General features: G+C 33.1%; 1 protein-coding gene across 1 annotated transcript in view; it reads right to left on the bottom strand.

Annotated features, from left to right (window-relative positions):
- The window catches only part of LOC133201554 (vigilin-like), a 61852-nt gene extending 48670 nt beyond the window's left edge, over window positions 1-13182 (bottom strand). The window contains exons 1-11 of the mRNA XM_061337355.1: window positions 13104-13182; window positions 8734-8853; window positions 7760-7841; window positions 6531-6635; window positions 6120-6181; window positions 5476-5563; window positions 5007-5111; window positions 2853-2881; window positions 2432-2519; window positions 1633-1734; window positions 34-59 (exon numbers count right to left, since the gene is read on the bottom strand). Coding sequence (XP_061193339.1) covers window positions 34-59; window positions 1633-1734; window positions 2432-2519; window positions 2853-2881; window positions 5007-5111; window positions 5476-5563; window positions 6120-6181; window positions 6531-6635; window positions 7760-7841; window positions 8734-8853; window positions 13104-13171 — 875 coding nt within the window. The 5' untranslated portion in view covers window positions 13172-13182. The remainder of the gene's footprint in view (window positions 1-33; window positions 60-1632; window positions 1735-2431; window positions 2520-2852; window positions 2882-5006; window positions 5112-5475; window positions 5564-6119; window positions 6182-6530; window positions 6636-7759; window positions 7842-8733; window positions 8854-13103) is intronic.
- Window positions 13183-13763: the final 581 nt, after the last annotated feature.

Raw genomic sequence — 13763 nt, 5'->3', positions numbered from 1 at the left:
TAGCGTTATTTAATGATTTAAAAACAAGCTTACTTGCTTTTTTCCACAACTTTTTGTATCTGAAAGGAAAAAAAATATACAGTTGTTTCAAATAAATGGAGTCTGAATCCATTCTATATGAAAATCGAACATTTCTGAAACTAGAAATATGTCCATAGGACATGAATGCCCCGCCAAGGGTATATTAGTAATGCAACATTTTAACACAAATTGAGAAAAGTGAGGTCAAGGTCAAAGGAAAGGTCTAGGTCAAAAAATATTGCTGCTGTTGAATAGCTTACATCAGTATGTATCAGCATATGACGTTTGATTCAGAAACTAATTTAAGAAAAGTGAGGTCAAGATCAAAGGAAAGGTCAAGATCAAAAAATGTTGATGTAGTTGAAAAGGTTACATCAGTATGTATTAGCATATGAAGTTTGATGAAAATATTATGAATGGTTTCTTTAAAACTGAGCTAAACACTAATTTAAAAAAAGTGAGGTCAAGGTCAAAGGAAAGGTCAAGGTCAAAAAATATTGATGCAGTTGAATAGCTCTCATCAGTATGTATCAGCATATGACGTTTGACACTAATTTAAGAAAAGTGAGGTCAGGGTCAAAGGAAAGGTCAAGGTCAAAAAATGTTGATGCAGTTGAAAAGGTTACATCAGTATGTATTAGCATATGAAGTTTGATGAAAATATTATGAATGGTTTCTTTAAAACTGAGCTAAACACTAATTTAAGAAAAGTGAGGTCAAGGTCAAAGGAAAGGTCAAGGTCAAAAAATATTGATGCAGTTGAATAGCTCTCATCAGTATGTATCAGCATATGAAGTTTGACACTAATTTAAGAAAAGTGAGGTCAAGGTCAAAGGAAAGGTCAAGGTCAAAAAATGTTGATGCAGTTGAATAGCTCTCATCAGTATGTATCAGCATATGAAGTTTGATAACACTATCTTGAATGGTATCTTTAAAACTGAGCTAAACACTAATTTAAGAAAAGTGGGGTCAAGGTCAAAGGAAAGGTCAAGGTCAAAAAATGTTGATGCAGTTGCATAGCCCTCATCAATATCTATCAGCATATGAAGTTTGATAAAAATATCTTGGATAGTTTCTTTGAAACTGAGCTTTGAACAGAGCTAAACGCAAAGTGTGACGGAAGGACAGACGGAAGGACGGAAGGACGGAAGACGGACATGACAAACACTATATGCCCCGGCCATATTCATGGCGGGGCATAAAAATTTTACGCTTCAACTAACTCGTTTATTTAAATCACACTGACACACAACAAGACAAGCAGACTTCGTAGTGTAGTGGTTAACACGTTCAGTCTTACGCCTAACTGTGAGCTTTGTAGAGAATTCGAATCACGCGTGAAGCTTTTTCTTTACTTTTTTAACATACTTTAAAAACATTAGTGAAAAATAATAATTTGTCAATAATTCATTCAACAAAATATAGGCAGCAAATGTGTAAAAGATTATATTGACAATATAATTTTTGAAAAAATATAACTTTTCATGAACTTTTAGAATTGAAAAATGTCTTCTCTCAGAGCGGGGGATCATCTGTGCCTTGCACGCCTTCATTCTTTATACAGAATAAGAGAAGACAGCCGATACTGCTTATGTAAGGCCTATCCATTACCTTTGCCTTGGCTGCCTCCAATTCCTGCTGATTTTTGGCTTGTATAGTAACCAAAGCTTCGTCATGTGCGTCATTAAACCTCACATAAATCTTTGTCCCAGTCTGATAAAATAAAATGAAATATTCGTTAATCTTTGTTGATTTTGCTTACTGACAGATCTTTCAGTAGTAGCAGTACATGTATTTTCATTGGTATAATATTGCATACATCGGAGATAGGTTAAGGACTTCCATACTTAAATCAGCCTATGCAAAGGTTCGGGAAAACAATGCAAATGAATCTCGATGAATAAATGTTAAATGTTATTTTTCATACACACTAAAATACTTCGTTTTTCATAAATAACACAGAAATAAATTGATGGACAACTTACAATACCATATAATAACACTACTGAATGTAGAATGAAGGCCAACTTGATCTCACAGTACTGAGATGACGTCACCGACTAGTTTGACGTTCATTTTCTATATACTTGAGGCGTGGATCATGCAGAGAGACCCAATATATATACATATGCAAATAGCAGAATTCCCATTCATCAAAATTCACACTGTTTTAAAAAATATCAACCCTGTATTCATTTTCTCAAAATATTTTAAGGTGTATTTCTTACAGGCATCCTTAACCTAACTAAGGTGTATTTCAAAGATTTTTTTTTTCATTATTTAAAAGTAAAACTCCCATGACAGGACAAACAAGGAGAGAAAAGTTTTTCTGCTTCTTTGTAAGAAAGTCAAAACACAAGAAAACTCATCTGAAGGGGAAAAAAATATTCTCTTCATTACTCCCCCTCACCTCCTTTTCCAGGCCTTGTTTCTGCGACCCCTTTCTACCCACGATTATGCGGCCCTCCTGCAAGCTCACGGTCATCTCATCACTCTCACTGTAAACACAATAATACAGACTGCCTGACTGAAGAATGAATAGTTATACAGTCTAAGAAAATCAACTATATCATTTGATCAAAATTATATTCCATTTAGATTAAAAATCTGTAACACCTTACATAAAAAATATCACAAAAACTTAATCCAAGATTGCTTGCCAAAGTGTAAAAAAAATTGTGTGAAATTGATTGAAAAATGTTAGTCATTTGATTCAAAGATAAAAATTCCTATTTGTTTTTTGAAAAGTAATAGTTTCACTGAAATGAACTTTTTTTGACGAGTCCAAAAAAAAAAATGTAACCAGATTCTAACGAAGAAAAACAGCTTACCTTAAATTATTTGCAATAAGGTTCTGTATCTGTACAAACAAACAAAAATTGGGGTTGCATTAAGCATACTCATTAATTTATTTCATACTGTGAAAAATATTAATCAACTTCATTTTTTAAAAAAAATATTAGATATGATATTATGTAAAATGTACGTTACTGTAGATTCCTTACTTTTTGCGAGTACGGTACTTAATATTGGGAAATGGCTCTTTAACGTCAAATAGTGAGAATAATAATCCACAAATGGATGGTTGATAAAGAGATTTTACATGGATTTTAGTACCATAAAAACAAGAGGCCCATGGGCCACATCGCTCACCTGAGTAACTTTGGCCATGCTGTTCATTACCAGACTTCCCCCCTTGTATTACCTATTGTGGCCCCGCCCTACCCCCAGGGGCCATGATTTGAACAATTTAGAATCTACACTACCCCAGGATGCTTCCACATAAGTTTCAGATTTTCTGGTCCAGTGGTTCTTGAGAAGATTTTTAAAGATTTTTCCTATATATTTCAATGTAAAACTTGGAAAACCCTATTGTGCCCCCCCCCCCCCCCATCCCTGGGGTCATGATTTGAACATTTTAGAGTGTATACTACTTGAGGATGCTTCCACATAAGTTTCAGCTTTTCTGGCTCAGTGGTTCTTGAGAAGAAGATTTTTTAAGATTTTTCCCATACATTTCAATGTAAAACTTGGATTCCCTATTGTGGCCCCGACCTATCCCCGGGGGTCATGATTTTAACAATTTAGAATCAACACTACACAAGGATGCTTCCACATAAGTTTCAGCTTTTCTGGCTCAGTGGTTCTTGAGAAGAAGATTTTTAAAGATTTTTCCTATATATTTCAATGTAAAACTTGTATTCCCTATTGTGGCCTCGCCCTACCCCCGGGGGTCATGATTTGAACAATTTAGCATCTACACTACCCCAGGATGCTTCCACATAAGTTTCAGCTTTTCTGGCTCAGTGGTTCTTGAGAGGAAGATTTTTAAAGATTTTTCCTATATATTTCAATGTAAAACTTGTATTTCCTATTGTGGCCCCGCCCTACCCCCGGGGGTCCTGATTTGAACAATTTAGAATCTACACTACCCCAGGATGCTTCCACATAAGTTTCAGCTTTTCTGGCTCAGTGGTTCTTGAGAAGAAGATTTTTAAAGATTTTTCCTATATATTTCAATGTAAAACTTGGATTCCTTATTGTGGTCCCGCCCTACCCCCGGGGGTATTGATTTTTACAATTTAGAATCTACACTATCCCAGGATGCTTCCATAAAAGTTTCAGCTTTTCTGGCTCAGTGGTTCTTGAGAAGAAGATTTTTTCAAGATTTTTCCTATATATTTCAATGTAAAACTTGGATTCCTTATTGTGGCCCCGCCCTACCCCCGGGGGTCATGATTTTTACAATTTAGAATCTACACTATCCCAGGATGCTTCCATAAAAGTTTCAGCTTTTCTGGCTCAGTGGTTCTTGAGAAGAAGATTTTTTCAAGATTTTTCCTATATATTTCAATGTAAAACTTGGATTCCCTATTGTGGCCCCGCCCTACCCCCGGGGGTCATGATTTTAACAATTTAGAATCTACATTATCCCAGAATGCTTCCACATAAGTTTCAGCTTTTCTGGCCCAGTGGTTCTTGAGAAGAAGATTTTTTTATGACCCCACCCTATTTTTGTCTTTTCTTGATTATCTCCCCTTGTAAGGGGACTTGGCCCTTTATTTTAACAATTTAAACTCCCCTTCCCCCAAAGATACTTTGTACTAAGTTTGGTTGAAATTGGCCCAGTGGTTCTTGAGAAGACGTTGAAAATGTGAAAAGTTTACAGACGGACGGACGGACAGACGGACGGACAGACGGACGGACGACGGACAACGGGTGATCAGAAAAGCTCACTTGAGCTTTCAGCTCAGGTGAGCTAATAAAAGCGAGTAATGTTATTTCGCGAGTGGTGCTTCTCACAAAATTATGCAATAATTAATTCCTCTCGTATAATTAGGAATCTACAGTAGGCCTAACTAGAATTACATCATTTTACAGAAACGTGGTAATTAAACGTACAGTTGTTAAGAGCAAGTTGTCATTGTTCTGTTTTTTTTATGACAATTTTATCCAAATAAAGGAATAATTTTGTTTTAACTGACCTTTTCCATTGCTTCTTTGAGATGGCCATCTTCAGCTGCAGATACAGTTACGAGAACGCCATGTTCATTTTCTACATCATACTTAACCTTGATCTGTGAAGCAGTCTGTGCAAGCAAAAAAAAAAAAACACAGTAAGATTGTCTGGTTTTTCATTACCCAAAGTCACGGTTAAATATAGGTAATTTCCCTCAAGAAATGTCACTTTTTCCCCAAAAATTAACTATATTTTCCCAATTGTTTTATAAGATTTTAAGTCAATTTGAAAAAAAGAAAAATGAAAAAAAAAAATTCTCAAAAAAGAATGAAAAGGCTGCTTTTAAATATGAGTGAAAACAATGGATGTATAGTGTTAGTGGGCAGTCTTAGTGGCAATAAAATGTGAAAAAGATTATATTATACTGCATGACTTTTAAGTTTTAAGATTTTTTAAGCCTTTAGATAGAATTTTATAAGTTTCAATTTATGTACCTCATTCTGCATTTCTCTCAACAAAGAACCACTTCTTGCAGTTAGTTGATCTGCACATTCCTTGGGAATAAAGAGTAGTTCCTCTGGCCTTGAAAAAAAAATTGAAGAGTAAAAAAAAACTTGTAGTTTAGCAACAGAAGAACAAGATATGATTATACCGGTAAGTGTAAGACTAAGTGTATGATATACATGTAAATTAGGCGTTAAAAGCTACATGTAATACATGTAGAAGTACGAAAATAACAATTAATATAAAAATAAATATCAAAACATTTAAGTCTCAAATTTCTACTCAAAGAAAAAAATACAAAATACGAACAATAAAAAGCCATAGCACTGTTACTGCATCTATTAAAACTGTGGAGAAAACCATGATATATGTGTGAAAATTCATTGGATTCAAAACAATATTTCTATTCCTTAAACATAAAATCACTGTGGACTAATATCCATGTATATTAAGAGATGTCGCCTAACATTTTTATGGTATATATTTAACAGACATTCCTCTCTGACAACAACTAGTCTATCAAATGATATTACTTGTGTAAAAAGTTTCTTGTTTTATAACTATCCTATAATTAACATCTACTAGATTTTGCATGATTTTTTTTAGATCCACCACACCATTTTTTTTTTTTTACCTGTCCAGAACTGGGAGGTTTTCTTTTGTTTTTTCTATATGTTTCTGTAAGACTCTCTCTATCTGTTTAATTAAAACATTGTCATGATTACTCAAGGACAAAGAATCAGTCATATTTTTTTTTTACTTGAGATTATAAATTCATAATATTCATAATTTTTTTTTTTATTATCATTATTTTAACAGGGTTATAATAATAAAAAAGTCTAACTTTGAATATCTCAGATATCATGGCTAATTCAATCCAAGTCTGTAGTTGCAACCACTTCAAATACATGTATATCAGATTCAGTTTTTATAACTTGAAACCTTGGATATATTAAAGATTTTTTTTTTCATCAGCCCATAAAGTTTTGAGATCCTTACTGAGGTTTGCCAGTATACTCTAGAGTAAATCAACCCCATATTGTACCTCAAACATAGCTTGTTTCATGTCCTCCAGACTTGCAGCTGTAATAAGAACAGGGACCTTTTCTCCCTCAGTTTTATCTGCATCTAGTTCAAGAACTGCACTAGTCTACAAACAATAAATAATAAATATTAGTATTTGAAAAAAAAAAAATCAAATTAAATTAAAACAAAATTAATAAATTAAAACATAGGTAATCAGAGATTACAGAGCTCACCTCAACAAATGTTGTCTTCAAGTAAGGCAAAGTCCCACACTAAACTAATAATCTAGGAGTGTGCATCCCTAGACGCAACATTTATGCAATTTTGGTCCGAAAGGGCTTGCAGTTACTTGGGAATATACTTATCTGAAAACTTAAAACTAATCACTCATCCAGAAAATGTAAGTCAAATCCAGCATCCAAAGCAAGTTTGAGATTGTTCGTCCCTTGATGCATCATCCATGCAAGTTTGGTTCAGATAGGCCTTATAGTTACTTGGAAATGAGATCTGCTCCAAAAACTTTAACCTGGTTACTCATCCGGAAAATATAGGTCAGATACAGCATCCGAAGCAAGTCCAGTAGTGTGCATCCTTAGATGTATCATTCATGCAAGTTTAGTCAATACAGGGCTTATAGTTACTTGGAAATGACATCTGCTCCAAAAACTTTAACCTGGTCACTAATCTGGAAAATGTAGGTCAGATCCAGCATCTGAAGCAAGCCTGGTAGAGTGCATCCTTAGATGTATCATCCATGCAAGTTTGGCCAATATAGGGCTTATAGTTACTTGAAAATGAGACCTGCTCCAAAATCTTTAACCTGTTCCAAAAACATTAACCTGGTCATTCTTTAGCTGAAATTGCAGCATCTGAAACCTTGACTGGTACAATGAAACACACTAGAAACATCCTCCATGCATCTCTGACTAATATAGGCCATAGAAGTACTTGAAAAGAAAACTGCTCCAAAAACCTTAACCTGGAACGCCAACCCCGACGCCGACGGTATTACATAAGCTCCCCCAACTTCGTTGAGGTGAGCTAAAAACTCTTGCTTTCAGTTACTGTTACATAAAGGAATATGGTACATTCTATGATATTAATAATCTTGTTCAAGACTTTAAAACCTATTTTTATTGTAAGAGTATGATTAAAGTGTGCATGCATGTAATTTCACAGACATTAAAACAATTTACGGGTAAAGACAATATTTGCAAAATGAATTATCAAATTTATAATTATACTTACTTTTTTTGTTATTTGATCACTTTGCTGAGAAAGGGCATGTGCTGAGGTCTTAGGAAGCAAGATTGTCTTCTTCGCCACAATTCTGAAATTATTTTTAGGACTAAAATACATTGTGGAAAATTATTACAGAATGCTATGCTTTTCTCAATTGACAATCTTTTTTTTCATGACTGCTATATGGAGAAGAAAAAAAAATCTGGCACATAAAGATGCTACCGATAAGTCTAAGAAGATAAAATTCAGATCCGAACTATTTACCTTGAAAACATACTCGAGTAATAATTAAGAATAAGAAAGCAATATTAATTAATATACAGGTGTTGATTTCTATAATATCTTTCCTATTACAGTTTGTTTACAATTCTGCAAGAGATACAGGAAAAAGCCATTGTCATTTATAATTAAGAGTACCCTGGTGTCCTTTGCAGTACTGCAATATGCCATATATAAATGATATACATGTAGTATACAGCTTTCATTTATCATAGTAATTTTTTCCTCTTTGTTCTTTCGTCTCTCCACTCACAAGGAATAATTTGTATACTCCAAACTGAGGCATATATGCACAATCATCTTTATTTGTAAGTTATGAATTGAAATTTTTTTTTTGGGTATGTCTAATGTGTACATCTGTTTATACCGTTTAAGTGGAATTTTTAGCGGGACACAATTTTTCTTAAAAAAACACTATTTAATTTTAAAGAGAAGTAATTTTTGCTATTTTATAGGGCATAGAAAGATAACATTAACCTCTTCTGCATAATAAATTGTTAGCAATATCTAATTTTAGTGATCACAACATCCTCGCTAAAAATACCAAAATTGAATCCTCGCTAAAATTTCTGCTTATGCAGTAATCATTGTTCTCTTTGTATAATATCGCTCCTTGTGGGTCCATAATTGGTCAATGGATCATCATCTAACTCAATACTGACGTGAGTGAAAAACTGAGAAAAAATTTCTCATTTACTAACTTTTTATCTTCTGTGGTAGTGGATGCTGATGGATTGTCAGATGAAGGAGCTTTTGAGTAGAGTCTTGGGGAGGAACAAACTGGTGTCACAATATCCTTCCTCAGTAAGGAACTCTGCTGACTGTAAAAATTTATTCAGTTACACTTCATGTTTGAAACAATACATGGGGTTTAAAAGACACATAATTAACCTATATGCTCGCCTATACATCAGATTTTTTGGAGTTAAATTTGATTCAAAACTCTATACCCGACTTATAAGCAAGTCCAAAAAAATTCTGTATTTTTCTGGACGAAATATAGAAAATCTAATGCAGGAAAGGAAGATCTAAGGTTAACATATGCCTAAAACACAAATTTTATCAGATTGGAATGATCTTATGTCTTATTTAATTGTTTTTAAAAAAAATCAAATATTGATGACATACCCCAAAACATACTCTGAAAGACAGGTAAATAGAACAGAGTATTAATCTGAAAATGGCAACAAATACTGGCAAAATCTACACTGACTTATAAGTGGATCAATGGTAAATTCCTCCAAAATGATCTTTAAAAAATACAACCGACTTATAAGCAAACCAACTTATAGGCAAGTATATCCAGTAAAAGTTGGCTTTGAGAGTCCATTCTCACTGGAAAAAATGACCATCCCCTTTTTACAAATAGGAAGAGTCAAATACATGTGTACTAGTGATACTATATAGCAGGTTAGGACCAATCATCCAAATGGTATATATAATAGCCCGTTTGGGATATATTATCCCAAATGGAATATAAAGGATCAGTGCACTTAAGCTATGAGAGTTGGATCCCGGTGCTTTGCCAATAATAAATTTCCAAAATTTATAAACTTTTTGAATCAGAATTATTAAACAATATCTTAAGAGCAAGGTTTGATATATTATATCACATAAAAATAATAAATAATGCCGAGCGACACTGGTTTTTGCGACAGGGGTCTAGCAGTTTTGTTACATTTCTATTGTTATTCATATGCATACCAGTTTTCAACGACATTGTTTACATCGAGCCGCAACTTGTCCATTCTTCTCATTGCACAGAATGTGTATTTTGATTTAAACCTATACATATCCAAAGGGCAATGTTGGACAATTTGCGGCTCATATGTAATTTTTTAAAAAATTCTCCAAACTACGGTCGGGTTAGCTACTAAATTAACAGGTCACCGAGTGTCAACCTATTTGACCTGTTTGATATTATAATCACTTTACTCACGTGACATTCCACTGTTCGATATGCTTTCATTGTGTCTATCAATGGACTTCAGAGCTGTACACACGGATATGTATTTAAACTTTTAATACGGTGAATCCTAAGATTTTTCAAATCTTATAAAACTGTATTAAGAATTTATAGGGCAATGCTCTATTTCTTAATACAAGTCTTAACTTACCTTTCATTTTTAAACCAATCAAAAGTACTCACATTGTGGTCATCCTATTTTTATCATAACATAAAAAGCACGTGGTAAATAATGGTCGACTTTAGTTGTAAAAATATCAAAAAACTCGTTGTTTTATGGGAAGAAGATCAAAAGGAGTAACTACATGTGATTGTAAAAGTTGCTCAAATTCAGCATTATCTATTCTAAAGAAGTTTTTATAACTACTGGGGTCTTCTCTTTGCACCTCATCTAGCGATGCATTGTGTGCACCAAGTACATATACGAGTGTCCCACCGCTGTTTCCATTACGATGTTGTTTTTTTTTTCAGTTTTAATGCACTGCATAATACGATAACAGATACTGCTAAAAGAACCTCGTTTTCCACTATTGAGAGAGAGAGAGAGAGAAACACGTAGAAATCCCTAAAGTCTATTAACAATCTAATAAAACGTATAAACGTGTGTACAGGAAAGTATTATAATACAAATATAATACTTGTATTATACAGTAACTACAAATCTCACCATTTGTACCGGCCTGAACAACTTCAAAATAATGAAGAATTTTGCGAGAATTTTATTAGGGTCTTAAAGTTTACCTTGTCTTCTTTCACTAAATTGTGTTTTTTGTTTGGTATTTTGAAGGAGATTCTGGTATTGCCAGTGCAAATCAAGTGCACGATTAGTATGTAGCTGTGTTAGCTCATGTCGCCTCTGTATTATGGTCTGCAGGCATCTACAGACACATCCCTAAACACTAGTATCATACCTGACAATATTTCGATTGCCGAAATGAAAGAGATATTGAAGACATAAGCGAGTGATTATCGATATAGTAACGTTGTAGAATTTTCGTTGACCATGTTTTTTAATTTGAAATATACTTGTTCCGTCAATAAAGTGTTAATTTAAATTACAGATAGTTTATATTTCTTGGAGTTTTCATGTTAACCTAGCGACTCAAATTTTAATAAGTTATAATTTTTTATTTCATTTCCGAATGTTATTTATCTATACATGCATATAATAAAATATGTATCACCGTGAGTACTACATCAGGGCTAGACAAATAGCATTGCCCGACGCCCGGGACAACCAATTTTGTTTAGTGGGCAAGTTATTTGATAAGTGGTGCCTGCCCGCGGACAAGTGCTTTTTCCCATTTACAAAAAATCATATACTCAATATGTCTTTTGTGTTACCGCTTTTAAAATATCATGAATCACAACAAAGCATCTGTTTTCGCTGCTGTTGACCACTATTGAATATGAATTCTCTACAATTTACCCATGAATGTGTTGTTAAAATAAACACAAGTCGTAAAACATGACATCTTTCGATGTCGTCAAAAAAATTGAATTGGATTTTAGACTTTTTTTATTGACAAAATATTAAATTCATTCTGTGAATACAGACGTGCTACTGTTATTAAAATTGGTTGTTGATTGGCAATCACATAGTCATGAAGTCGATAGCTCAATCGGCATGCAGTAGTGTTCACAGATTTGTCTCGTTTGTAGGTTTTTTGAGATCATCTTCACCTTTTTCATTAAGTTTATTCAAAGAAAGTATATGGAGTATCTTATTGAAGAATTTTGAGAATAGAATGAAACTTTGACTTTACCAATGCCCTGAAAATATCGAAAGAAATCTGGGAGAATTTAGTGATTTTAGATCTAGGTTGATTCCCGTGTAGTGTCTCAGTTGAGAAATAATTTAATGTTAATGATTTTGTTTAAATTAAGAAACAGGTCTGACAAGCAAATTTTTTGGTAGGACAAGTAATTTTATGATGGTAACCTGTCCGAGGGCAAGTAATGCAAAATTCTATTTGTCTACCCCTGTACATACATGTATAATTTGTTTCATTACACGTTTGTATTACTCTATACGTACTACATGTACAGTGAATTACAATTAAATGTAGTGTACGTGACATCGAAGTCATGTACATGTGAATCTTTCTTAAAACATACATTCATTCTTTGAATTGAAAAGCATTCAGCATATAAACGAACAATGAAAAAGCTAAAGAAAAAAGAGAGGGCATTTTTTATCATATACGAAAACTTAAGATTGATCTAATTCAGTGCTAGGCATCAAACATATGGATACAAATCGTGAAAATGATCAATATGTATGGCCATGATTCGTTTATTATTTGTGTGAATCATGAAACTACACAATCTTTCTCTCCTCCATTTAAATTCATACTGTAGAATCAATCTGGAAATAATGTGGAAATGTTTACATTCCACTTCCATGCGATTTAAATATCTCCGCCCATTTGCTGGTACCTTAAATTCGAAAGTGGTCCAGTTCAAATTTTCGTAATTTAAGGCTTATACATGTTCTTTTCAATGACGTTGTGTGGAATTATAGCAATATGTTTAACAAAATATTCGAAGTATAAATATCAAAAGCATATGTATGCACAATAATCATAGATTAATTTAGCAATATAGTCTTATTTAAGGCTTAAAATGGGTGGCCGAAAAGGCTCCAAATGACACTCTAAAGTGCACTCATTCTTTACAGTGCAAAAAATGAAAATATTTATTATGGCTATAAATATAATATATCTGCATCAAATTACTTATAAAGGAACAACTTCTGATTAACAAGTTTTTCTTGTATAATACATATTATGTAGGCTAATGACCTCTAAACTCTTTTAAACGTGTTAATGAACAAATTATTAATTTATTGGAAAACAAATACCACAGCTAAACATTTTCAAAAGGATAATCTTGATTGCAATTCACATTGCAAATAGACTAAGCTTCATTTTCAAGGTATCTTGAATATTACATTTTCACGTGTGCATTTACCATCTCGAATTTCCTCATCAATTGTAATAATTAGTTGTTAGCGACGATAAAATGATATACACTATTAAATCATCTTGGCAAAAAATAATAAAATTACACCTCAAACCCCAAAACAAACTTGTCATAACATACCTATTCAAAACAACGTAGAATTTGTGCAATTTTTGATAATGCATTCGGCGTAAGATGTAGGTCGCCATTTTTATTTTTGCTTAACTTGCGCATTATATATTCGTAAAGAGGGTTTCTATAAATAATTTTATGAAATTTACTCTACTAAAGGATAACCAAAACTTTAAAAAAAAAAAAAAAAGAACAAAACAAAAACAAAAAAAAAAAAAAAAAAAACAAAGAGAAAGAATGATTTTTTTTCAAAAGATATCAAATTCTCAGTTCAGGTGATAATTAGGTGGAAGGGGAAAAACATATTATATAGACATAGTATTTTAACATGCAGCCAACTGCTGACTGCGACTTCTAATCCTTTAGACAGCCAACTGTTTACTGCAACTGCTTTACAACACGAAATACAAATAATGTTTTCAACGAAGGTATGGCATGAAAGAACTAGGGTATTTGATTTGGATTTAGTAAATAGGAATCTGGGAGCACTTGAAAAGTGAAAATTTCATTGATTCCTCACATGATCTTTTAGCATTCATTTGGTATACATAGGGTTCCTGTGGCATAGGGAAGAGAAATGAATTCCCGACATTGTGTTTTGATTTGCTAGAATATGCTATGAAATACGAAGCAAGACAAATTCGATATTGCACACAGTCTTTAACTTAA

Source organism: Saccostrea echinata, unplaced genomic scaffold (genome assembly GCF_033153115.1).
Source record: "Saccostrea echinata isolate AGI-Se365-2 ecotype Australia unplaced genomic scaffold, CSIRO_AGI_Sech_v1 ptg000045l, whole genome shotgun sequence".
Taxonomy (NCBI): domain Eukaryota; kingdom Metazoa; phylum Mollusca; class Bivalvia; order Ostreida; family Ostreidae; genus Saccostrea; species Saccostrea echinata.
The sequence above is the reverse complement of the archived record's forward strand: the minus strand, read 5'-3'. Positions and strand labels throughout refer to the sequence as shown.